Below are 27,582 nucleotides of genomic sequence, written 5' to 3' on the forward strand. Positions count from 1 at the left end.
CTCTCTCTCCCTCCCTCTCTCTCTCTCTCTCTGTGTGTGTGTGTGTGTATGTATGTGTGTGTTCTGAACTAATATTCACAGGTAGGCATTGTTCAGTTAGAAATAACAAACACTTTTTATTCTCTTAAAATGACTATTGAATAAATCTTCCCCTATTCAAGAATGAGAACATGTTTGTTTAGGGTATTTTTCATTGTCTTATTACCTATGGAACTATTCTTAAGGTTTGCATTTTAACCTGCAATTTATGTTAATGCATTTATCAGTTGAAAAGAGGTTTCAAATAAATAAAAAAGAAATTGATGCTAAATTGGCTAAAATGGGAAGTGCTGTTTTTATTCTGTTGTTAGTGTTTTTGCCATCATGGTTGCAAGCAGATTGTCAGAAAATTATTTAATGCTGTTATTGATTTTTATTCTCTTTCTAAGCTCAGCTTTGGAGGGATTCCAATGCCTGGAAAATCAGGGATATTACTATGGAAAAATTTTCATGGATGTTTTGAAAATATTCATTACAATGGTGTGAACATTATTGATTTGGCCAAGAGATATAAACCTCAGATCAACATAATGGTGAGAAATATTTATATGTGTGTTACTCGTCTCTAGACTCTCTCTCTCCCTGTGTGTGTGTGTGTGCGCGCACACACACACACACACACACACGTAAACACTCATTATTTTTCGCTTATAGCCTCACTTCATGGTAATATTCAAATTGCAATTTAAGATTGGTATGTATTTAGTTCTGAAAAATAAACTTAAGTAAACTATTGAAAATAGTTTCCTCTTCCCCGTCCCTTCCTTTTAACTATGCCAGTGAAAAATCTTTCTGATTGAAATGATATAATTAGAGAAGAAGGTGGTGGTGGGGGAATGAAAAGGCATGAGTCTTATGCCTTAGTGTCTCCTTCTACCAGCTACCTCTGTTCATCTTGTATTGTTCAGAAGGCCCCTTGGTTCTTGGTTAATTTTTTCTGTGGTTATAAAAGCTTGAGTGGGAAAGGAAACAATGCAGTACAGAAACAATGCACTTCAACCACCAATTTTTAAAAATGAAGTTACCTTAGGATGTATACCTTTACTAACTTCAGTTCATTGGCTTAAATTGACAATATCACTTAATACATTTGTAAAAGCTGCAGTTCCTATTGTTAATTGTGTGAATACAGGATTAGATAAAGGCTAAGAGCCTAAGCATAGCCCCAAAACATTGTCTCCTGACAGAATATGTGATAGTGTCAAAATATTGAAAAATACATGTTTAGTTATATATTTACATCATCTATGTAAAACTGTGTATTCATGTGCATAGTTGATGAAATACAAAAAAAAGAATAAAATGACAGAAGTTTAGGATAGAAGGAATGAAAAGAAATGCCACTGGAAAATCTAGTTACGTATATTTAAAGTTAGACTGAAAAATAAAGAATTATTTGAAACTTTTCTGAATTTCTAGGAATGGGACTTAAACAAAATATACTCAGTTCTCATTTTAACATGATTTTATGCAATTAAACCTTCCTGAACATTTCTGCAAACTAGAACAATTAAATGCCAAAATCAGCACTTTTCCTGATACTGTGATGCAATTTGCACCATAAGAGATATACAAAAATGTACCCATTAGATCAAAGGGAGTACAATTATTTGCATATAGATAAAAAGGGTGAAATAATTGCTTGGGGGAAAAGTATGTTTAATGAGAAAAGTACAAACTTAGAGATGTAAATTGGGAAAATGATGCCTAAATGTATAGCTGCATCTATACATGTATCTATATTATCTATCTCGATATCTACATGTACTGTATAGTTCAAAAGTTCAGTTCTCTGTTTTTGTGAAGAATAGGTTATCAACCTTGTACTCTTCACATACCTGATATACTTACGAGGGGTCTCCAGATTATTTTAAACTAATCATGTATTGACTAGCAACCTTAGTTAGATGCTTCTAGTTCTGTATTTTTATCAGTACAGACTGATAGCTCTTATAGGGATGACAGTTTTTTAGTTAAAATATGATTTTTCATCACTATCTTCTTGAAGCAGCTGAACAATATACAACTGCTATCCATAATTTCTGATCATAGCAACAGGCAAACTAATCTTGGTTAATCCTCTCCATTTCTGCATTGGCCTAATGTTTATCTTGTTTTCTTTGTTTCCAGGGCAATATATCTTTCTCCTGTTCAGAACCTCCAATTATTCCTGTCACCTTTTTGAACCCCAACAGCTATTTAGCATTGCCTGGAACAGCAGGAATAGATGAAATTTCAGTCAGTTTTCATTTCCGCACCTGGAACAACGAGGGACTGTTGCTGTCAAATAAACTATATCAGACTTCAGGTGGCCTCCTTATGTATCTCAGTGATGGGAAAGTTAAGCTGAGCTTCTATAAACCCGGAAAGGCACAGAGTGATATCACTGCAGGTGAAGCAAAAAGGAGAAGAAAGCAATTTCTAAAATAAATGCTTGGACTAGCATCAGAATTCTGGTGACAATATTTTGTGTGTTTATCTTTTAAGTGATAAAAACATGCTTCATTTATACCAGGTTTCCCCAGTGTAGATGGGGAATCAAATACCAGAATTCCCCAGTTGACATGGCAGTAGATGAGAATTCTGGCACTCTGATCTTAAACATCTGGAGCTGGAAAGTTTGAAGAACACCAAAGTTGCTTAATAGGGGAAATGTTTGTTTCAGGGCTTCCTACAGAGCTCAACTTCATATGTCATTCAGCTGAAAAAAATTGAATAAAGAAGTATGTGATGTACTAAGTACACAGAGAGTTTACTGCCTAATACAGAATATTTATTACAAATTGCCTGTCTGGATCTCTAGAAGTTGTCTGTCTGGATCTCTAGAAGTTCTGGACCAGATAAAAACACTTTCCCTTCTTTTATTGCAAATCTAAACCTCTGTGCCTAAATATATGAAGTACAGAATCTATATGATAACAGAGATTGATTGCAGGAAGCCAAATTGTTGAATCCAGTAATTTGGACATAATTCTAACTAATTCTTACAGTTTTCTTAAGATTACATTTGAGGTTGCATGATGCTGTGCTTTCCAGATAAAATGGTACAAGTTCCACCATTGTTAACTTTCATAGCCATTGAAGGTCGTTCCAATCCAAAAAGTCAGATTAATTTAGCACTGGAGAGAAATTTTCCTTGAACTTGCTTAATGAATATCTACTCATGAGGTCATTAGACTATTACACAGGAATAGCCACACTCATCTAGTCCAGCATTCTGCTTTCACAATGGCCAGTTATTTATGGGAAACTTACAAGTAGGACTTAAGTTCAAAGACCTTCCCTTGCTGCCTTTGATCATTTAGGTGACTTTGGAATCTAACGTTTTGTTCCCAATAGCAGACAACCAGAAATACTGGGAAAAATAAAAATACCATATGTCATATATAAAAGCCCAGTCTCATATATGAAATGTCAGCAAGCTTAATGACCTGAGATCTACCAGATCTGGCCTTTAAAAATCTGAATGACCAAGACATTGCAACAGATACATTAAAAAAAAAACCCTTCTAACTCTTTTACTACTTGCTTGGATTTAACCAGGTCATTTCTGGTAGCTCTGTTATTTGTTATTGTTGTTAGTTGCAAAGTCATGTCTGACCCATTATGACCCCATGGATAATGTTCCTCTAGGCCTTCCTATCCTCTACCATCTTCTGGAGTCCATTTAGGCTCACACCTACTGCTTCAGTGACTCCATCCAACCACCTCATTCTCTGTCATCCCCTTCTTCTCTTGCCCTCAACCTTTCCCAGCATTAGGCTCTTCTTCCTTCTCATTAGGTGGCCAAAGTATTTGAGTTTCAACTTCAGGATCTGGCCTTCTAAAGAGCAGTCAGGGTTGATCTCCTCTAGGAGTGACCAGTTTGATCGCCTTGCAGTCCAAGGGACTCGCAGGAGTCTTCTCCAGCCATACATTGCAACTGGGAAGAAAGACCATAGCCCTGACTATACACACTTTTGTTAGCAGGGTGATGTCTCTGCTTTTTAGTGTGCTGTCTAGATTTGCCATGGCTTTCCTACCCAGGAGCAAGCGTCTTTTAATTTCTTGGCTGCAGTCCCCATCTGTGGTGATCTTGGAGCCCAGGAAAATACAACCTGTCACTAGCTCCATTTCTTCTCCATCTATTTGCCAGGAATTGAGAGGGCCAGATGCCATGATCTTGGTTTTCTTAATGTTAAGTTTCAACCCAACTTTTGCACTCTCCTTCTCCACCCTCAACAAGAGGCTCTTTAGTTCCTCTTCACTTTCTGCCATTAGCATATGGTATCATCTGCATATCTTAGGTTGTTGATATTTCTCCCGGCAATCTTAATTCCAACTTTTGATTCATCTAGCCCTGCCTTTCTCATGATGTGCTCTGCATATAAGTTAAACAGGCAGGGCAACACTATACAGTCTTGCCAGACTCCTTTCCCAATTTTGAAACAATCAGTGGTTCCATGTTCAGTTCTCATTTGACCCGCTTCTTGACCTGCATATAGATTTCTCAAGAGACAAATAAGATGGTCTAGTACACCCATCTCTTTAAGAACTTGCCACAGTTTGTTGTGATCCACACAATCAAAGGCTTTAGCATAGTCAATGAAGCAGAAGTAGATGTTTTTCTGGAACTCCCTACCTTTTTCCATGTTCCAGTGAATATTGGCAATTTGATCTCCAATTCCTCTGCCTCTTCGAAATCCTGCCTGAACTTCTGGTAGTTTTTGATCCACATACTGCTGGAGTCTAGCTTGTAGGATTTTAAGCATAACTTTACTAGCATGTGAAATGAGTGCAATGGTGCGATAATTTGAACATTCTTTGGCACTGCCTTTCTTTGGAATTGGAATGTAAACTGATCATTTCCAATACTGTGGCCACTGTTGAGTTTTCCAAATTTGCTGACAAATTGAGTGTAGCACTTTTACTGCATCATCTTTTAAGATTTTGAATAGCTCAGCTGGAATACTGTCACCTCCACTAGCTTTGTTGTTGCTCAGCTTTTCTAAGGCCCACTTCACTTCACATTCTAGGATGTCTGGCTCGAGGTCACTGACCACCTCATCATGGTTATCAGGGATGTTAAGGTCATTCTTGTATAGTTCTTCTGTGTAATTTTGCCACCTCTTCTTAATCTCTTCTGCCTCTGTTAGGTCCCTGCCATTTTGGTCCTTTATCATGCCCATTTTTGCATGAAACATTCCCTTCATCTCTCCAATTTTCTTGAAGAGATCTCTGGTCTTCCCTATTCTATTGTTTTCTTCTATTTCTTTGCACTGTTCATTTAAGAAGGCATTTTTATTTCTTCTAGCTAATCTCTGGAATTCTGCATTCAATTGAGTGTATCTTTCTTTTTTTCTCCTTGCCTTTCGCTTCCCTCCTTTCCTCAGCTATTTGCAAAGCTTCCTCAGACAGCCACTTTGCTTTCTTGCATTTCTTTTTCTTTGGGATGGTTTTAGTTGCTACCTCTTGTACAATGTTGCGAACCTCTGTCCATAGTTCTTCATGCACTCTGTCTATCAGGTCTAATTCCTTAAATCTATTTGTCATCTCTACTATATATTCATCAAGGATATGATTTAGTTTATACCTGAGTGGCCTAGTGCTTTCTACTTTCTTCAGTTTAAGCCTAAATTTTGCAACGAGAAGCTCATGGTTTGAGCCACAGTCATCTCCTGCTCTTGTTTTTACTGACTGTATAGAGCTTCTCCATTTTTGGCTGCAGAGCACATAGTCAATCTGATTTCTGTGTTGACTGTCTGGTGATGTCCACGTGTAGAGCCGTCTCTTGGGTTGTTGGAAAAGAGTGTTTGCTATGACCATTGTATTCTCTTGACAAAATTCTATCATCCTGTGCCCTGCTTCATTTTGTAGTCCAAGGCCAAACTTGCCTGTTATTCTGGTTATCTTTTGGCTTTCTACTTTAGCATTCCAATCCCCCATGATGATAAGAACATCATTTTTTGGTGTTAGTTCTATAAGGTGTTGTAGGGCTTCATAGAACCGGTTAATTTCATCCTCTTCAGCACTGGTGGTTGGGACATAGACTTGTACTACTGTGATACTTAATGGTTTGTCTTGGATTTGAACTGAGATTATTCTGTCATTTTGAGGATTGTATCCCAGTATTGCTTTTCCTACTCTTTTATTGTCTATGAAGGCTACTCCATTTCTTCTGAGGGATTCTTGCCTGCAGTAGTATACTTGATGGGAATCTGAATTAAATTCACCCATTCCTGTCCATTTTAGTTTGCTGATTCCAAAGATGTCGATGTTCAGTCTTGTCATCTCTTGTTTGACCATGTCCAACTTGCCTTGATTCATGGATCTTACATTCCAGGTTCCTATGGAGAAAAAATCTTTACAGCATCGTACTTTCCTTTCACCACCAGACACATCCACAGCTGAGCATACTTTCGGCTTTGGCTCAGTCGCTTCATTCTTTCTGGTGCTACTAGTGTTAGCCCTCTACTCTTCCCCAGTAGCATATTGGACACTTTCTGACCTGAGGGGCTCATCTTCCAGTGTCATATATTTTTGCCTTTTGGTACTTTCCATGGGGTTTACATGGCAAAGATACTGAAGTGGGTTACCATTTCCTTCTCCAGTGGATCACGTTTTGTCAGAACTCTCTGCTATGACCTGTCCATCTTGGGTGGCCCTGCATGGCATAGCTCATAGCTTCATTGAATTATGCAATCCCCTTCACCACGCCAAGGCAGTAATCCATGAAGGGGAGCTCTGTTATGCACAAACCATATCTTTAGAGCCAGATATTTAAACCCTAAAAGAAATAGTTTAAGCATTATTCTAATATTGTTTTTAAATTGCTTTATCACATATCTGGCTTATAGGAGCGTTGATAAAACAGGGGTTTAACAGGTTTCCACCTTGCAGCATTTATTTTCATCTTTCCCTTTGAGTGAGCAGTAAGATAACTGAAATATAACAGCTGGGATAATTGAATGATTGCCAGGAGCAATTCAGTATCATGGTGGTGATTTATACAAAGCATCCATTCTGGAAATAAAGTTTTGATGTTGGGTGTAGTAGCAGAAAAACCAATTGCAATGTATGCTAGCACTCTCCAACTCAGATTAAATAATGCAGAAAGTATGTCAATTTATGGCTTACCTACGCTCACCATCAGAAAATGTTAATTTTACAGCAAGATGTGCCATTTACTGTGATATATCTGGCTTGCCCTAAGGCAGTTTAAATCACAGCTCAATTACATGCATGTTAATGAAACAATCACAGTTCAACTGCCTGTTTTAAGTGGTTTCTACCATGCCCTGTAATGTCTAACTGACTGCCTGACACGCTTTTCTGACAGACTACTAAACGGCAGGCATAAATCAAACTCTCTGTAAAATATTTGTCCACAAGCTGACACTTCGCACAATGAAAAGTCCAAAACTATGTTAGAACAGAATTTATCTCACAATGTAAGACAAAATTCCCAAGTAGTTATAAATGAAAGTTTTCATTTGCTTATGCAGCTATAAAATATCATGTTTTTTATTTTAAAAAAGGTTCTTGCTTCCTCAGCAGAAAGTTATCTAACAACAGCACACTGTGAACTTTTTTTCTCTCGCTAGTAAGTTTGAAATGTTTATTGTAGCCATTGGAGCAAATCAAGTCTGCAACTAGAGATTGAGTAATTAAATTATGAATGGTTGGACAGGTTTCTTCCCCCACAGGCAGACTTATGACCTGGCTTTCACACATACAATATGTGATAATTAAATTGGAACATATTAGTTCAAGCACAGCTCTGAGACTTCATTACCAGAGATATATAAAGATTTTTTTGTTTCCCACATAAAACAGAGAACAATGGCACATATTAATTTATGAATGATTAACTGACATTAAACCAAGACTTCCTATTGCAGAAGAGTCTTTGCATAATGTTCCCAATGCTTTTTTTTTGCTAGTTGTTCAGCAGTTGTTTAGAAAGAAGTTTTGAAATAAGAAATTAGGATACAGCTTATAATTAGGGTTGGTATTATCCAGACTGTAGCAACACTTTGTGGGCTGGCTTCAAGGCGTGATTCAATAGAGTCACCATCAAATCACCCCATCAAAACTTTGTACAGGTAGTCCTCGACTTACAACAGTTCATTTAGTGATCTTTCATGGTTACAACGGCACTAAAAAAGTGGCTTATGACCATTTTTCACAGCATCCCTACAGTCACGCGATCAAAATTCGGGTTCAGTTTATGACAGTTATAGTGTCCCAGGGTAATATGATCCCCTTTTGCAACCTTCTGATGATCAAAGTCACTAGGGAAGCCAGATTCACTGTTACTAATTTAACACCTGCAGTGATTCACTTAACAGCTTTGGCCAGAAAGGTTGTAAAATGGGGCAAAACTCACTTAACAAATGCCTCACTTAGCAGCATAAATTTTTGGCTCAGTTTTGGTCGTAAGACAAGGTCTACCTGTACAACTCTAATTTTATCACACACACAAATCTGAATAAGCATTTGATGAGAGGTCATGGTAAAAGACATTACAAATTAGATCAAACTATTAGAAATACCTGCTTGTAATAATTGGGAATCTAACATTTAAACACTATAGTCTATTCTTTGGTATTACAAGGGCAGGAAGGCAGTAAAGAAAGAAAGCAAATATATGGTGATTCACAAAAGCTGGAATTAAGGTGTCATTTTTATTTTCTCAGAAGTGCTAAAGATTATGAAGTGCTTATCAGATATTATATTAATAAATGCTCTTGATTTCAATATTTCTTGACATTTTTTTCCTTACAGGTGCTGGGTTACATAATGGGCAGTGGCATTCTATATATTTGTCAACTAAAAAGAATCGTGTAACCTTAATGGTAGATAATGAAATAATGTTGACATCTCATATGTTAGTACCTATGCATATATTTTCAGGAGACACCTATTATTTTGGAGGTGAGATGCATTTTATTTTCTTGTTAAAGCATAGAAATCTTATTTGGGGAAAAAACATAAAAGAAATTTGGTTTCATATGTGAGCATTATTAGCAATATCTCCGCTTCATGTAATCTTCCAGGTTTAGCACCGGACTAAGAAAATTACTCTATTTTCATAGATGACTTTGATGAGATATACCAATTCTTCAGGTTTCTTGAAGAAGATTGATTTGATTTTAACATATAAAACAATTTCTTGATATAGAGCTGCAAAAACTAATATTAAATCTTGTTCCCTGTATTTCCTTGAATATGATCCTGACTAAAGTATTATTGTAAAATTCTCAAAGCCATCAGGCTGAATGCACGTAAAACTACTGTATGACTCCCCTTTCCTCTAAAAATTACAATATAGGGAAAACTGTATGCCAAAAATATCCATGTACAATAATAGTAATCTCTAAAAGTACTTTCAACAGTCTAAAACAGAATGTAAAACTGCAGGAGAAAACTACAAATGTTTGGGAATATCTCAGACTAAGCCCCTTTTTCATTGATAAAAGATACATATACACAGTGATGCCTCATCAAACATGCTTTTTCCCTGAAGACAGATGAGTACATTCAGAAATGGAAAAAAAAGCAGATTTCATTCTCTCTCTCTGTGTTAACACATGCTCGCAAGATTCATTTGTTCTCAATTATTTTATTATTTTTCCATGTTTCTCCTTTTGGGTATTTATTGGGGGAATGGAGAGTGATAGTTCAGGAAAGAATTTAAGCTTGTTTCATAACTCTGCATGTGCTTTTTGACCTAACTTGATATAGTCCTCAAGCTAATGTAAACATATATTCTGTGGCAAAATCTATTTTGTCGATGATCTTTACAGGCATAGCTGAAACCTAAATTTGCTCGTTGTGTAATTTTTATTTATTTATTTATTTAATTAAATTTTTATACCGCCCTTCTCCCGAAGGACTCAGGGCGGTGAACAGGGCATATCTTAAAACTACAAAAGTACAAAAGTTAAAAAAGAATTAAATTATTGCCCACAATAAAAACAATAAAATATATATATAAATATTAAAACCCTAAGTAATTCCCCATCAGGCCAGGCCAGCTTGTTCAAATAAATGGGTCTTTAACCCGCGCCGGAAGGAGCGGAGATCCGGTGCCATCCGGAGCTCAACCGGCAGCTGATTCCACAAAGCCGGAGCGCCCACAGAGAAGGCCCTCCCCCTGGGGGCCACCAGTCGACATTCTCTGACTGGAGGCACCCTGAGGAGGCCCTCTCTGTGGGAACGCACGGGGCGGAGGGGAGTCGACGCCGGCAGCAGGTGGTCCCCGAGGTATTCCGGACCCATGCAATTTTGAGCATCTGAGTGATTGTAAAGTATATACTATAGCAGCACAGAGCTATATTACTGTAATACCATGTTAAACCAATGGTTTCAGTCCTATACATATTTAACTAATGGCAAAGCCATTTGGTGCAGAAAATATATATACATAAGTCATATGAAGGCCAACTATAATTTAAAAGAACATTTTCCTATTCCTAATTTTTTTATAAAATTCCTTCCAATAAAATGTCTGAATGCTCAGCTCCCAGAGTTATATCAGAGTGTTTGGATAAAGCAAAGGAGGTTTATGTCTATGGAGATTCTCAGTCATCCAGGTCATAGTTATCCCAAAGATGCTTTTCATAAGGCAACTGGACTTTCCTGTTTTCCTTTGAAGGCATTTTGCTTCTCATTCAAGAAGCTTCTTCAGCTCTGACTGGATGGTGGGGAATGGAAAGATTTATACTCCTGCAGACAGTTGTTCATTTGCATTCTTTTAGTGAGTCGTTAAAGCTACCTGGAGGCTTAACTGTGTCTCCAGGGTCACCTGAGTAATGCAAATGTGTGTGGAGCATTCTTGGAATTATTGAAAGGACTGTGTTGTAGACTAGGGATAGATGATATCAGATCTCTGCTCCTCTGCTGAGAGAGGGCTATTCAATTTTGACATAGATGGCCTCTTTGACCCTTCTTTCAAACCAGCAGTCCTCTCTGTCCAAAATGTGGACTTTGCTGAAAGACGATCAAAGTCAAAAGTCAAAAGAGACCATCTATATCAAAACTGAACAGCCCTCTCTCAACCGTGGGGGGGGGAATCCAACATCATCTATCCCCAGTCTACAACACAATCCTTTCAACAGGTCCAAGAAGGCTCCACACCCATTTGCACTATTCAGGTGACCTGAAGACAAAGTTAAGCCTCCAGGTAGTTTTAACAACTTGCTAAAAGAATGTAAATGAATAGCTGTCTGCAAGGAATATAAATCTTTCCATTCCCCACCATGCAGTCAGAGCTGAAGAAGCTTCTTGGATGAGAAGCAAAACGTCTTCAAAAGAAAACAGGAAAGTCCAGTTGCCTTGTGGAAAAGCATCTTTGGGACAATGGAGGCTTAATACTATTATTTCTCATACTTTCACTTTAAATCAACATTTTCTTACTTAAGATATAAACAGGCTTCATTATGAACTCTGTTAAAGTTACTGAATATTATTATACAAGGAGTCCTTGGACTAATAAGACTTAGAATTTGGATTAATATCAATGAAAAGTTTGGGTCCATTAATCGTAAGACTCCACTGTCATATTAGAAAAACAAGTCACTAATGGAAATGGTGTCATTTGTCATGTTCCATAGCCTGTTAGCATTCATATTTCAAACTGATGACTATTCAAAGGACTTTTGTCACTGGAAGGGGAATTACAGAGAATATGAAAACTTACATATTTGCATATCCTTCTCTTTATGATGTCATTGATGTATTTTCCTTTCTGCTAGCATCGTGGTAGCATTACATTCCTTTCTGCTTATTTCCATTTTTTATTTTGTTGATACATTGACAGTGCTAATGTTAAAAATAAAAAGCACTCTTCCTATTTTTTTTTTATCATAAATTTAATTATTTTAAAAAATAAATTTATTCATTGTAGTTTTCATCAGCGGGGAAAAGTTAATCAAGTACTTCTTAAAACTTAGCATAAAGCACATAAGAGAACTGTATTTTTTCAAGTCATCAAAAGAATACCATTTATTTTGTTCTGGAATTATAGAATTATGTATGAATTAAATTGGAATCTTGAATTATACTTACCAGTAAATGGTAAATCTATCACTAGGACATTATACTGTAAATGTAATTATTTTTCCCAATTAATCACTTTCATGTTTTGCCTTCTAGGATGTCCTATTAATGTCAACAATACAGAATGTAAGAACCCTTACAGTAGTTTCCTTGGATGCATGAAACAATTTTCCATTGATGGCAAACATATAGATTTAATTTCAGTTCAACAAAATTCAATGGGACATTTCAGTGACCTTCAGATAGATTTGTGTGGCATTATAGATAGGTAAGAGATTATATTTCAGTGAAAAAAAGATTGGTTTTTCATTGCTGTTGAGAATAAAACATTTAGTTAATTCAAACATGCTTTTCTTTCTGTTTCTTATATAAGTTGGGAATGTATAAAGACAAAATAACAACTGGTTTCCCCTAAAGTTTTAGTTATTTGAAAAAAGGATGGCAAATTTCTCTTTTTTTACCAATACTGTTATTACTTGTGTCCTAGAATTTCAATTGCCCTGTAGTTCAATGATTCTCGATCTATATTTATGACTGTTTTATCTGGCTTGGTGGCACTTAGCAAACTATCCTCAACACTATTTTAAGGCAACATTGGCAATAAAATGTCTTGTGAAAATGTATCTGAGTCATAGATAATAAATGCACTTGCACTTGCTATAATTTGCTCAGTATGTTGTGTATAGATTACCTATATCTATTTAATGTCTTATGAGAGTAGATTACTCAATTTATTCAGGGAAAGAACAGGAACAGTCAGATGAAAAGATTATAATGAATATTAAAATTCTGCATTATTCCACACAGTGCCAAATCCAATAAGGAGATGTGTTATCTTCCTTTCCTAAGGCATAAACAAAATAATTCCATATATTCATAAATAACAACAATAGTAAAACATTGGCCATATTAAATTTAGCATTTTTAGGATCTAAAGGATGTTTTTTCTCATCAAAAGAATTTCTCATCTTAACTCACACTTTTCTATAGACTAGAATTTTATGCCCAACAATTTATGTTGTTTCTTTTTACCAACTGCTTCTTGGTATATGAAAATTGTATGACACAAAATTGTCACTTTGTCTTTGGAAGACTGAGCCCTTGAAAAAGAACAGCATATCCAAATACATTCAATCCTTGCATTGCTATACAAATACACAGATAGATCTTTGTAACAGAACATATTTTCCAGAGCTAGTTTGTTGTTTGTTGTTTTGTTTTGCCTCCCTTAGGAAATATTCATATCGCATCTGAATTAATAATAAAATATTTTGGCACATGGAGTTATGATTAGGGTGAGGGTGAGGATCTGTTGAAATAATGTAGTGGTAGAAAATGCTGTTTCTCATTATGTCTACAATGGGTCAAATGGGACTCAGCAGACAGTGCTCCGTGGCCATTAATAACTGATCTGAAGAAGCAGCATGAAGGTAGGAGAACATACAGAGAAATGGGGGCACCAAAGTTGAACAAGATAGGGAATATTAGATCAGCCTCAATTTATTCAACAGCTGTTGACTGGTTATAATGGCAGCCCTCACAGAATTACAATAAGATCCAGTTTCTAAACATATTGTTCAGGTATCCAGGAAACAAACATCAGCTGATGACTACCTTAGGGAGCCCTAGACCATTATAAGGAAGGGTTGCCTAATGTTCAGGGTTGTATGACAACCAGCCCACCTATTGTCTTATAAAAGCTTGCCAATCTACACCTCAGTATTGCAAGTCAATCACACTCATTCTCCTACCTTATAGATATAAGATTGGTGTCATTTCAAACAAAATTATGGCCTGTAATATTCAGTGTAATGGATCTGAAATCTGGGTACATTTTGCTACAATTGTAGAAAACTGTTTTTCAATGGGGTCTCACTATATTAAAAAAAGTTTTAGAAACATCTGTTCATTAAATTGTTTTTTTTATTGCTTTTAAAATAACAGAAAAAGGAATAAAGCACAAAAATGCAGTACCTGTTTGCTGTTGTAACTATTATTCATTACATTCTTGATTTTTCTTTCTTTTGTGTCATCCAGACCTAGAGATTTTTAAAATATTTTTCTTGGTGTTTTTGACTACATTTACAAAACTCTCAGTGCCTATTTTTTCTTTCTGATCTATGGTAACTATGAGCATGTCTGTTCTCTGAAGAATTATTAGAATGATCCTTCTTCTTACAAAAATACAAAAAGTCTTTGATCTTTTTTCCTATACAGGCTATAACTATAGCTTGTTTAGGAATATGTCTTACTTTCCATTAACCTTCTTTATCCTACATCAGAAGATTTTGTAAACAATTTCCTCAGTGTTTTACGACTTCAAATATCCTTTGCCTTGAATATGATAAGGATATAAAGGCTGCAAAAACTATGTCTTTGCACAGCTGTTTTGGCAGTTGCTCCTGTCTGTCTCTGCACATACCCCAGGATGGCCAAGAAGTACATGAATATAGAAAAATTATATGATGGAGCATCTGGCTCCCATCTTTTGTCCTATCCTACTTCCACATGTTGCAATGCATCTATTTCACAAATGTAAGTGCAACCAATGCTCTACATAATGCCAACTGCAGCTATTATTTTTTTATTGGGGGATTGTGTGTCGGACAACAGAGGTATTACTTTGAAGCAAGGGACAATTTTTCTAGGCTAGCACATTCAGGAGAGACCACCGCAGTGCTATCCCATGTCTCAAGTGGCCTGTGATGTTTTTGCCTGGAGCTAGCCATAAACCATTTACAAACACAAACACTCTGGAAAGTTTCTTTCTCCAACTCAGCTGGTTAGCTGTTAATCTACAACAGTTTGTAAAGGATCAACAACTATTTCCTAAACTTATCTCACCAGGGAGGTGATTTTTTTTTAAGAAGAGTATTTGAAATAACATAATCCTTTCCTATCAAATTGCCTCTCCTTCCACCCTCAAAGCAGAATCTTCCATTGGCTTGCATTAATGTTAATATTTTAACATGATTGCAGAGTGGCTCTGAATTTGCAAATAGAGGCATCATACTAGGGACCGGTGAATAATTTTTCTATTTTCCTTCCTTTTCCTCCCACTATAGGGGATTAAATATTGTTTTAGTGACAGGTGTTTTAAAGTCTTGTAATAGAAAAAAAAACCCCTCTCTAGTCGGAAACTAACAAAACATTTAATTTTCTTTGACTGGAGAAAAAAAAAGCCAGTGTTGAAAATACAAGGATCAGATCAGCATCCCATTTGCTTGCAGCAATAATATGCATCATCTAGAGCATGGGTTTCAAACTCGCCATGTCATGTGACATTTCAAGACGTATTGCAACTTTTTTTTTTTATTGAAAAGTTTTAAAATACAGTTTTCCTTTAGAAAACCCCCCTTCCCCCTCCCTCAGTATTGCAACTTTTTTTTGCATTGCTGGAGCTGGAGTGGGCACAGCCTCCTCATGATGCAACATAGACTGTTAAAGGATAGATAGATAGATAGATAGATAGATAGATAGATAGATAGATAGATAGATAGATAGATAGATAGATAGATAGATAGATAAAGAGAGACATAAATTGGATACATTAGTATCACATTCTCTTAATACATTCTAGCATTTGAATGCCAGAAGAGAGCTTATCTGCTTATTTTAGCCCTCATCTCTGGAAAAATTGGTTCAGATAAAATTAGTAGTTTTCCATGCATTATATAATTTACTTTATTTGATGTCCTCCCATTCTGAGTGCCTAGAAGATAAAATGCTTATAAAATAGTATTTCAGACTTTTTAAAATGATATTTTTAATTATGTATTTCTTATGCTTCCAATAAAAACTATGCCTATGGTTAGTTTGCACCAGAGTATGCATTTGACATTTTTTTACAGCTAAAGTGGATCAGATCTAAGACACCAAGAAATTGTATGGCTGTAGGCTAAACTAGCAAGTTAAAATAAAATCTTAGAAAGTAGCAGTAGGAAATCCCTTCCATGTTACTGCTAAGAAAATTACATATAGGTGCTCATTAAATCTCTGGAAGTTGAGCTAAACTTAAAAAAGTTTCTATCTTTTTATTGGGTAGAATAAAAGATGATAGCTGTTTTGATTAAAGTATAAATTATGATAACATTTTCCAAAAACCCACATTATTAATGAATCATATATTATTATAAAAGTACAATATTCCAGAGTGCTGATGACTTTGTATGTGAGTTTGCATTCAGTTCACAAATTGAACCCTTTCCCCTTATTTCTTTATAATTACTTTATAATTACTTTAATATATTGGTGAAATGATTACCCAACTCATTAGTAACAACTCATGTTACTAATAAATAGGTGCAATAAAATCTATACTGTACCTTAATGCTATTCCAAAATATTGTTATATTTATTTTGACTTTATAGATGCCTGCCCAATTATTGTGAACATGGAGGTGAATGCTCACAGTCCTGGAACAGTTTTTATTGCAATTGTGCGAATACAGGCTACATGGGGGCTACCTGTCATTATTGTAAGTCTAAATATACTTAATAATTTAAACATTGGATTTTAGACCACAATAGTATTTGTTTATAGAACACTTTTTTCAGTTTTTTTTTTCAAAAATGCATAGTGCTATTCTATTTTATGCAATCATCAGAATTATCTATGTAGTACTTTCTTGGTTTCTCTTTAAAAGCTGAATATTATACTTGCAAGATTGCCAACATTCAATTCTATAAAAATCAAGCTTTTACAAGAGTCCTCACATTGCAAGTGGGAACTCTGTCACTGTGCTGTTCTCTCTCTCTCTCTCTCTCTCTCTCTCTCTCTCTCTCTCTCTCTCTCTCTCTCTCTCTCTCTCTCTCTCTCTCTCTCTCTCTCTCTCTCTCTCACGCACACGCACACACACTCATAAAACTGTCATTTAATGGGTTTATTAATATTCCCCAGCAACACCCTTCACCAAAAATCCAGAACTGTCCTAATGAAATCCAGCCACAAGCCAATCAATGCTAGTCCACAGAGAAATGGCCATTGAGTCCACAGGGCACTTGAAAGTTTCCCAATCAAAATAAACCCCCAGGCAAAATTAAATCCACAATACAAGAGGGTTTATGAGGCAAGAAAAGTCAGAGTTCACAAGGCACTATCCAAATCAAGGCACGGTGTCAGTCCAAAGCAAGGCAAGAATCACAATGAACAGAAAACACACAGTTAGGAAGTAAACATGTTTCCAACAATGCTTCCATCTGTCTACTGTGCTAAATAGCCAGATTCCAGTGCAGCACATCAAGAAGGGTAAATCTTTCTCCTCATGAGTAATCTGGCTGACCTTCTCTACTCCTGCCTTTTCTCTGCCCTATGTGTTCTCGGATCAGGTGCAGGAGGCAGTTCCTCTTCCTCATCACTGACAAGCTGCAGCTGCATGATTTCCCCACCTGAAGCCTCAGGGCTGTCCTACAGCTGTGCTTCAGCCAAATCTCCGTCAGATGGCTGTTTGGAGACATTGACCAATTCCTCTCCAGACATGCCTGGAATGGTTTCATCTTTCTCAGAACTAACCACTGGATAGGTATCTGGGGAAAAATCTGGAGGAGTCATCACAGTCACTAACCAACACAGTTGCCATCATTACACAAGGATGCTGCAGGAACCTCACTTGATCCTGATTTCCTGCCAGCTTCCCCACTGATTTTTGTTGTGGGAAGCTGGCAGGGAACATCAGAAATTGCTATCACATGAATTGGTGGATACTACAATGACCAAAATTCCACACAGCTATCATAAATCTGCCTCATTCAGCACTGTAATAACTTTGAACAAATGGTCATAAGCCAAGGACTATCTGTACACTCTGCAATATCCCTGATTATACTGCAAGCAGTTCATCCACACATCCTGCTTCCTGAATTGTGAAGACACCATATTTACTTTTTCTGTGGACATGTTCTCACAATAGTTTCTTCATCTTCATCAGGCAGCAGAAAGGCAGTCTAGGGTGTTTTAGCATGGAACTCATGTTTTTCCTGGAAAACAAATGACAGCTTCTCATCTGGATAAGGCAAGGCATGTTGAGGAGGAGGATGTGTGAGGAGATATAAGCAGTGATGTGATTGTAATTTGTCCAGTGAGTGTTCTGGGGACTTCTTCCTATTACCCAGGTCCTGGACTTGGTGTTTTTGCTCTTTGGCTGCAGGGGAGAAGCTCAGCTTTAGCAGCACTTCTTCCCCACCTCCCAACACTTTGATATGAGTGTTTCTCAACCATAGCAGCTTTAAGATGTGTGCATTGATCTAGGCCAGGGGTCAGCAACCTGAAACAGTGAAAGAGCCACTCGGAACTGGTTCCCTCACAAAAGGAAAAACTGGGAGCTGCAAAAAAATGTGCGCACATGCGCGCATGCATAGAACAGGGTTTGACTGAAGAGTGGAACCAAGGCGAGATATGCACCTACCCTGCATATTTGAATTGATTGGTTGAACTTTTTTAGTCCCACTTTTTTTTGGACTGTACATGACAGAGGACTGGGAGCCACAGGAGATGGCTGAAAGAGCCGCATGCGGCTCCGGAGCTGTGGGTTGCAGACCTGTGATCTAGGCAATGCATAGCCCTGAAATTGACAAAACTGTCTTTGAATGAATGCATGGAATTAAAAACATAATTGAAAAGACTCTACTCTAGAATTCCTGAATCCTTCTAGGGAATTGCCTTCCCAGTGGCCCCTCCTACTTAGGAAGCCCTGGTTTCTCGGTTTCTCTCTTCACCAAACATTCTTTAAAAAGCTCTTTCATTCATAGGAAGTAACCAGTTGCAGGCATAGTTTGAACATATAGTAAATATTTCTCTCTCTCTCTTTCTCTCTCTCTCTCTCTCTCTCTCTCTCTCCCTTCCTCCCTCCCTCCCTCTTTCTCTCTTTCTTTCTCTCTCTCTCTCTCTCTCTCTCTCACACACACACACACACACACACACACACACACTCTTTCTCTCTTCCATATGAGTTTTTTTTTTCCTTCATAATTGCATCTTTTGTTTGGCTTTCTCTGATGGCCACTAACTCCTATAATTTCCTATCTGAATGCTACTGCTTAAAAAGTAAACAGAGACACCTTCCCAGTTATTTTCTTTTGATAGGTATAAATGTTGTTTACCGATCCCAAATGTTGATCCAACTTTTATTGCATTATTTTCTCCTTATTTGCTTGCGTGTTGAAGGTATGTTCAAGATTTCAGCTTCCATCTTGACAATTGTTCATTCACTTAAGTAAATGATGCTCTTACACTTGTAATGGGAGATGTTCTTTTGCAGCTATATATGAGCAATCATGTGAAGCTTATAAGCACAGAGGTAACACTTCAGCCTTTTACTACATCGATTCAGATGGGAGTGGCCCCCTAGGGCCATTTCTTGTATACTGCAATATGACAGGTAAGGTGATGCATTCTTTTTACTCCCAGTTATATGCTCATTATATTGAAATCTAACAAACATGAAGTGCTCCTACTCTAAAGCTTGTAAGTTGGAAAATACAAAGAGAGTGAAGGTGACTTCTCAGTTCAGAATATTGAAAATGAATTAGACAGGAAATTACAATAACAATAGGTTTAGACTAAGGATGCAGAAACCTGCCTGGGTTGCTTTTTGCAACACTGACATATTTTTTTTAAGCCTGAGTTTATTCCACCTATTTCTATAACAATTTGCGTTTTAATTTTTTTTACGCCAAGTAAAACTGTGTGGGAATGCTTGCCTATACATTTTTTGTGCATCAGAGCTGACATACATTTTTATTCATATTTACTCTAATTTTGTATATTTTTCCCACTGACGTATGCATTTGTGTAGGCAATTTTCAATAAAAATGGATTTTGGCGATGTGCTATATACTCTCTTGTATAACTTTAATATAGGAGTAGAAACATATAATCCCGAAAAGTGAAAAAGTTGAAAGACAATTAAAATTTAGTGTATATATTAGATTAGGAAATGTAGGTAGTTCATTTGATAATTACAAATCAACAATGAATGTTCTCCCTCTGTTAGGTCCGTCTGTTAAGTAATCATTTCTTCTCTATAATGTTTTCATTTTTGCTTTTCTTTTTTTTCTTTTCTTTTTTAGTAGTTTTGCCTTGGCTGCATTAGCATTCACAAGTAGAAAAGAAATTGAGAAAAAAGTTACCCTATAAGAGAAACACTAAATTTATGGCATATTTTCATTTATTCTACACTTACAAACTAATCATTCCATTTCTTTCCCTATAATGTCTTGATTGTGCAAGTTGAAAGTCATTTATTATATTGATTTGAGTGTTTCTTTGTTTTGTTTTGTTTTTCCTATTAAAACACCAGTCACCATCACTAGACAGCATGATCTAGCCAAATATTCACAACAAACCATGGAGTACTCATTAGGATATTTATTTCTTACAATAAATATAATTGACATCTTTTTGAAATAAGATGGATAAGTAGATTCATGGGGAAAATTTTAATCATATCACAAAACTTTGAATCTATTTCTGAGGAATTTTGGCTAAATTAGGTCTTCGGTATTGCCAGAATAATTATTTTTAAAAATTGGAAAAATAGTAATGTTCCTGATATTAAGTACTAGATTTAAGAAATGTGTAACTTGTCTTTTTTTTTTGCAGGGTAGGGGTAGTAAATTATTTTGCTTTTTGTTAAGTTTTGTGTGTGTGTGTGTGTGCCTGTGTGTGTTTGTGTGTGTACTTCTCTTTCTGGTTCCCCCTTTCCATTTTGCTGTAAGACTTGTTAAGATAAATAAATAGGACTAGGAGTTTAATATTCCAACAGGTCTGGATGCTAACTCAGAGTCAATGCTGATTTAAGAGAGGCTGTTTTTTTATTTTTCTTTCCTTTGCCAACACTATATAATTGCATTCCTTAATTATAAGAAAATATCATGTTATCTATAGTGTAAAGGTGTAAATAGTGTATAGGAATAGTGCAGAAATGGTATGCTTATTGTGCACATACCAAGAATAAAAGAGAGAAGTAGATAATTTGTTTTATTTCTGAAAAGCTTTGCTCTAACATTTCCTTTAATATGATAGCATATGGGCAAACAAATTGTAGTATCTCATTCACTTAGTACTGAATTGGAAAAAAATAACTCTTCCAAAACACATATAAAGAATTAATCATGGTTCCCTTTTCCTTTCTTGTGGTCTTTTGATGATGTTCAGGCAGAAAGCTACGAAGCAATCCTCCAGTGCTGAGTACCAGATAAAGGATCAACAGCTCTCTTATTTGCATTGCTTCTCATTCTTCACTAAGCACCTAATTCACTCCATTAGAGCACTGCAGAAGTAGACTGTAGCAGTGCAGTCAAGAACGATATCATAATAATGAAGCATAATAAATAATAAACCTTTATTGTCAAAGTACAACATGTGTACATTGAGATTAGCTGAGCCTCCCCCCGTGCTCTCCCCCCCCAACACACAGTGACAACAAACCCTCCATCCCACCACACCATGTGAACCAACTACACCACACACCGGCCTCCCAAGTCAATTCTGCATAAGATTATGTCCCATTTAAAAGCCTAACAGCCCACGGATAAAAGCTGTTTTTCAGCCTGTTGGTACGGCTGGCTATATTCCTATATCTCCTACCGGATGGTAGGAGAGTAAAGAGATACCGTCCAGGGTGTGAGTCATCCCTGAGAATCTTCCTCACTCTTCCAAGGCAACGAGCCCTGGCGATGTTATCCAGTGGTGTCAGGGAACAGCCCACAATGTCTTGTGCTGTGCTCACTACCCTCTGTAATACTTTCCTGTCCGTGGCTGTCAGACCAGCATACCAAACCACAATACCATACGAGAGGACGCTCTCTATAGTAGCACACTCTTTTTACAGCATGCATTTACTGAGCAATAAAGTTGTCAGAATGAACAGCTATACTACAATCCTTCAAAATTATGTCATGCTTTTTTCCCTCTTGATGTAGGCTTAGGGTGACACCATATTTGCTGAGTGCCCAGTATCTCCTCATTGGCCCATGAGATGCCACAAAGGAGGTTCCTGAACAGCAGCCCTCATTCCCTTCCAACTATAATTGTAAATTCTTTCCAGACAGTTTCATCCCTCCTCCCTTCATAAATATTGAAGCAATTGGTGGAGTCATATCAATATGACCTTGAGATAAACTTCAAGAACAGATATTGTAAATGGTAGTTGAGAATAAGAATTGGGAGAAGCATAAAGTTTGGGGGACATCAAGAGCTGTACCTCATCTTCCTCTATCTATACAAAAAGCACAATATAGATGATAATAAAGATTGAACACAAATTGCCGTCTGATCTTGCTGGATTTGATGCTAACGTTATACAGAGCTTGAAGTAGGATGCAACATTTCAAGTCACCAGACAATGTCAATATGTTGTTATTGTTATTTGTGAAGTCATGTCCAACCCATTGTGACCCATGGACAATGTTCCTCCAGGCCTTCCTGTCCTCTACCAACTTCTGGAGTCCATTTAAGCTCAATTACATAACAGTTACATAATTTTTCAATGTGCTTTGTCCAACTATAGTCTTAAGCATTTCAATCAACCTCTGAAATACAAATTCTTGTGTTGCTTCTTGGCTCCAATTTCTTAGGATTTCTTATTTGGAGTAATACAGCAGTAATAAAAAGCACAGATGGCAAATATTTTCCACACTGTGACTAGAAGCAAAGGGAAGGACTGCAACATGGTGGTGACCATAAAGTTCAGATTAAAATAGTGGATCATGCCTTGCTTTTCTGGGGATTTTTAAGAACAGTTTATATATACAATTTATATAGAAACCTTTTTATTATCTTGTGGTCATCTGCAAATTTTAAGTTACCATTCCCAACTAGGATAGATTGATGCCTATGCAATCTAGAAATTCTGAAAAATACCTTTCCACAAATCTAGAGAAAACTTGACTAGGTAATGTTGGCAAGGAAACTATAGCTTGCCATGTTCAGAATCCAGGTGTTATGTACATAAGCTGAGGTAATTCACGGACAGCGCCATAACAGCTGAGTTTGACAGCTCGGCTGGCAGCAACAGCTCGGGAGCACGTGATTGGTCGGCTGTGTACGGCGGGAGAATTCCTCTGTTAGGATTGGGCGTTGGGCCGGCAGCCAGAGTATATAAGGAGCTCTGGCACTCATTGTCTTGGTCCTGTCCCAGCTGAATAAAGCCTGTTCTTGGATATCCATGTCAGCTGTTCCTTCGGTCTGAGCGCCAGACATTACAGTTGGTGACAAGGATGGGATTCTGCTTCATAGAGCGAAGTCACTAAGCTGAAGTCACTGGGAAGTGGATAGAGGAAACTCATCCTGCAACTTCCCACTGAAGCAGTATCTGGACCAGAACAGCATGGCAAAGCTCGAACACATCCAAGAATTTGACATCCGCTATCCGGAGCGCTGGGAGTCACACTGGGGGCAGGTCGAAGGCTACCTATTAGTAAATCACATCACGGAGGACTGACTGAAGGCTTCTGCCTTGCTGTGCCTCAGTGGTCTGGATGTCTACAATGTGGCTGTTGGGTTGTGCAGTCCTGAGCCTGTCACAACTGTTTCCTACGCCGACCTCACAGACAAACTCAGCAGGCACTTCATGCCAAGGAGGTCAGAACTTTTTTGGCGGCTTCAATTCGTTCAGAGGAGCCAGATGCCTGGCGAGTCCGCAACCGATTACAACCGCCCGTATGTGCCAGTTTCCGGATCTTGAAGATCAAATTCGGGATCGAATCGTCTTCAGGCTAAGCGACGAGCGGCTTCAGAGGAAGTTGGTGACAAAACCTATGATGTGTCTGACTGAAGTCATTAGCGAAGTCATGGCTCACGAGGCCGGGCGTGGGAAGAACGTATCCCGACCGGGCAACAGCCCAAATGGGTCGGTACATCAAGGCAGCGCCACGGACGGTGACAACGAGGAGGACGATGACGACCCAGAAGTCAATACCACCCAACAAAAGTTTGAAAAATTTCAAACCTGACATGACCTCAGCAGAACTCAACAAAAACTGTGGGCCAACAACAACAAAAGCGCGGGCTACCCAAGCATCAGAGATCCAGAGGCAAGATGTGCCAGCTGCAGGGGCACTCACACCCGGGGAACCTGCCAATTCTGCAACACCAAGTGCCACTCCTGTGGCAAGACCAGGCACATTTGGGCCGTCTGTCGCAGCCGCAACCACAACAACCTGAATGAACTCGACTGCCATTGCCAGGTATAACACACACTCCCGATCCCTGGCTTTGAGCACCCTGGGTCTTCTGCACAAATTATTGACAGGGAAAAGTTGTTAGGTTGTCATTCTGTAAACCACCGCCTGCTTAGGGCAAAAATTAAAATCAAGGTCCAACTACAAGGACTTCCCTGCAAGATGGAGGTCGACTCTGGATCTCCAGTCTCCATAATATCTTCTGAGACCTTTCAAACAATTTGCAACCTAAGCAGGAGGCGAGTTCCCTTAAAACCAACCAAAGTCAAGTTAGCAGATTTTCAGCGGGCCCCGATAAAACTAAAGGGGAAGGCCACCCTGTCAGTTAAGTTTAAGGGGTTCCGGGGTCCCTTGGACGTGTTAGTAACTGTAGTAAAAAGAACCAGTCTAGTGGGACTAGACTGGTTTGAGGCCCTTGGAATTTGGCTGGGGGGAGTTAATTCCACCCAGACCAAAAGCCTCGAATCCGTCTGCAAGGAATTTGCAGACATATTCGATGGCTCCCTAGGGAAATACACAGGCCCTCCTGTAAGCTTAAAATTTAAACCCAATATCGTACCAGTTAGGATTAAGGCAAGGAGAGTTCCATTCACCCTCAAGCAAAAGATTGAGGATGAACTGGATTGACTCGTAAAAATGGGAGTTTTAGAACCCATGGATGGGGGTAATTGGGAAACCTCCATCGTTACCCCAGTTAAATCTAATGTAAAGTTAGAATTTGTGCTGATTACAAGGCCACCCTCAATTGAGCTTTAAACTCACATGCTTACCCTGTCCTGTTGGTGAAACACGTCCTCTCTGCGATACAGTCCGGCGCCATATTTGCCAAGCTCGACTTGGCGCAGGCGTACTTACAACTACCTGTTACCAAGGAGACTGCAGATGCTCAGACTATTGTTACACACTGTGGGGCTTTAAAAGTGAACCGTTTGTGGTTCGGAATCTCAGTAACTCCTGGCATTTTCCAGGAATTAATGGAAAAAAACTTTGAAAGGCATCCTGGGGGTGTGTCCATACTTCAACGACGTTCTGATTGCAGGAGAATCAGAAGAGGTCCTGGCTGAATGATTGCAAGCTGTACTTTGGAGATTTCATACAGCTGGGCTCAAATTGAAAAAAGAAAATTGTAGCATAGGGGTAACTTCCACTGAATTCTTAGGTTACAAGATAGATGCTCAAGGAATTCCCCCCACAGACTCAAAGGTAAGGGCAATTAAGTTGGCTCCAACCCCCAAAAACAAAACCGAACTACAAGCCTTTTTAGGACTACTAAATTTCTACCATGCTTTTCTGCCTCAGAAAGCATCCATCACTGAGCCCCTACACAGGTTGCTAGAGAAAAAAGCCCCTTGGACTTGGTCCAGCATTCATGAAAAATGTTTCAGGGACCTGAAAAAACTGCTCTCCAACAACTCAACTGTCACCCATTTTACTGATGGCAAAGCTATTTGCTTAGTGTGTGACACCTCCCCTTATGGGGTGGGGGCCGTATTAAGCCATTTGGGTAGTGATGGGATACAAAAAACGATTGCATACTACTCTAGAACACTTTCTAAGTCAGAAAGAAATTGTGCACAAATTGACAGAAGCCTTGGCAATAGTTGCCGGGGTGAAAAAAATTCACGACTACCTTTATTGTAGGGAATTTACAATCTTCACTGACCACAAGCCCTTGTTAGGGTTATTCACTTCAGATAAACAAACACCTCAGATCCTGTCTCCCAGGATCTTGCATTGGTCTACCTTCCTCTCTGCATACACATTTAAGTTGCTTTACAAACCTGGCAGGGAAATGTGCAATGCAGATGGATTAAGTAGATTGCCCTTGCCAGAGGAGGACCAGGACCCAGCACCTGCTGGCCAAATTCTGGCCATTCAGGAACTACCTGAATGCCCTCTACAAGCAAAGGGCATTGCTTCTGCTACCAAAACTGATAAAACCCTTAGTAGAGTACTGACTTGGGTAGCCTCGGGATGGCAAGCAAAAAGCCCAGGGACTGAATTCCAGGCCTTCTTCATTAGGAGGCATGAATTGTCTTCACACCTTGGCTGTCTCTTGTGGGGAAACAGGGTCATAATTCCAGATAAATATAAAACTAAGGTCCTACAGGCACTTCATGAGGGCCACCCAGGAATTGTGAAGATGAAAGCATTAGCTCGCAGTTATTTGTGGTGGCCAGGCCTGGACAAAGATATAGAATGTCATGTAGCTGGATGCTACTCGTGTCAAAAGTCCAGGCCAGAGCTACCACATGCCCCCGGTACACAAATGGGAAATAATGCACAATCCTTGGTCAAGGGTCCATCTGGACTTTGCTGGGCCATTCCAAAGGCAAATGTTCCTAATTGTCGTGTATAGCTGTTCCAGGTGGTTAGAGGTAATCCCAGTTAGCAGCACGACTTCAGCCAGCACAGTACAGGTACTCAGGGAGCTCTTTGCCACTCATGGTCTGCCTGACGTATTAGTCTCAGACAATGGGCCTCAGACAATGGGACTTTGTTTGGGCCAGGGGTCAAGGGGCACGGGGAGTTAAAGATTTATGTTCAACTACAAAGCATGTTATGGAAGTTAACCATTTATTGTCATTTCGGGGGGAGGAAAGGGGTGTTATGTACATAAGCTGAGGTAATTCACGGACAGCCCCATAACAGCTGAGTTTGACAGCTTGGCTGGCAGCAACAGCAGGGGAGCACATGATTGGTCAGCTGCATAGGGCGGGAGAATTCTTCTGTTAGGATTGGGTGTTGGGCCGGCAGCCAGAGTATATAAGTAGCTTTGGCACTCACTGTCTTGGTCCTGTCCCAGCTGAATAAAGCCTGTTCTTGGATATCCGCGTCAGCTGTTCCTTCGGTCCAAGCGACAGACATTACACAGGCATGTTAATGCAATGCTAATATTGAAAGCAATTCATCCAAGAACCCTGATACTGAATTATTGGAACTACTGGCATACCTCCTATCGGGAAATAGAAGCCCAACTGCTCATTATTTTTTTGGTCAAATCAAAGACCTGAATGGGTTTTAATTTAAACACTTCAAGGATCAAACAGCTGAAGTGAAGTGCAATTTGAGTCATCTGTGTATGTCTAGGAACAGCTGCCACTGTTCTCTTCAGTCACTCCTTATTCAATATGTTAAGCAAATCCCATTGATCAGTTCCCCATCAAGAAATGCTGTCTGACAGGATGAGTCTTCAGCTTTTGTTTTCTTCCTGTTTCCTCACAGCCCTCCTTCCCTTTTTCCCACCAGGGGCAATGCAGACAGATGCCCATATTTTTTTGACGCTGCTCCTTTGTCATAGATATTCATGTAGCTTTTCTT

The 27,582-nt window shown here is 38.4% G+C and overlaps 1 protein-coding gene across 1 annotated transcript in view; it reads left to right on the top strand.

Moving 5' to 3' along the window:
- Positions 1-27,582, top strand: part of CNTNAP4 (contactin associated protein family member 4) — a gene marked incomplete at both ends in the record, with an annotated part of 286,811 nt that overhangs the window by 194,565 nt on the left and 64,664 nt on the right. The window contains 6 exons of the mRNA XM_081315740.1: positions 429-572; positions 2,170-2,431; positions 8,806-8,955; positions 12,178-12,349; positions 16,453-16,559; positions 19,338-19,457. Of these exons, the coding sequence (XP_081171866.1) occupies positions 429-572; positions 2,170-2,431; positions 8,806-8,955; positions 12,178-12,349; positions 16,453-16,559; positions 19,338-19,457 (955 nt within the window). The remainder of the gene's footprint in view (positions 1-428; positions 573-2,169; positions 2,432-8,805; positions 8,956-12,177; positions 12,350-16,452; positions 16,560-19,337; positions 19,458-27,582) is intronic.

Source organism: Vipera berus, assembly GCF_964194415.1.
Source record: "Vipera berus genome assembly, chromosome: 2".
Taxonomy (NCBI): Eukaryota; Metazoa; Chordata; class Lepidosauria; order Squamata; family Viperidae; genus Vipera; species Vipera berus.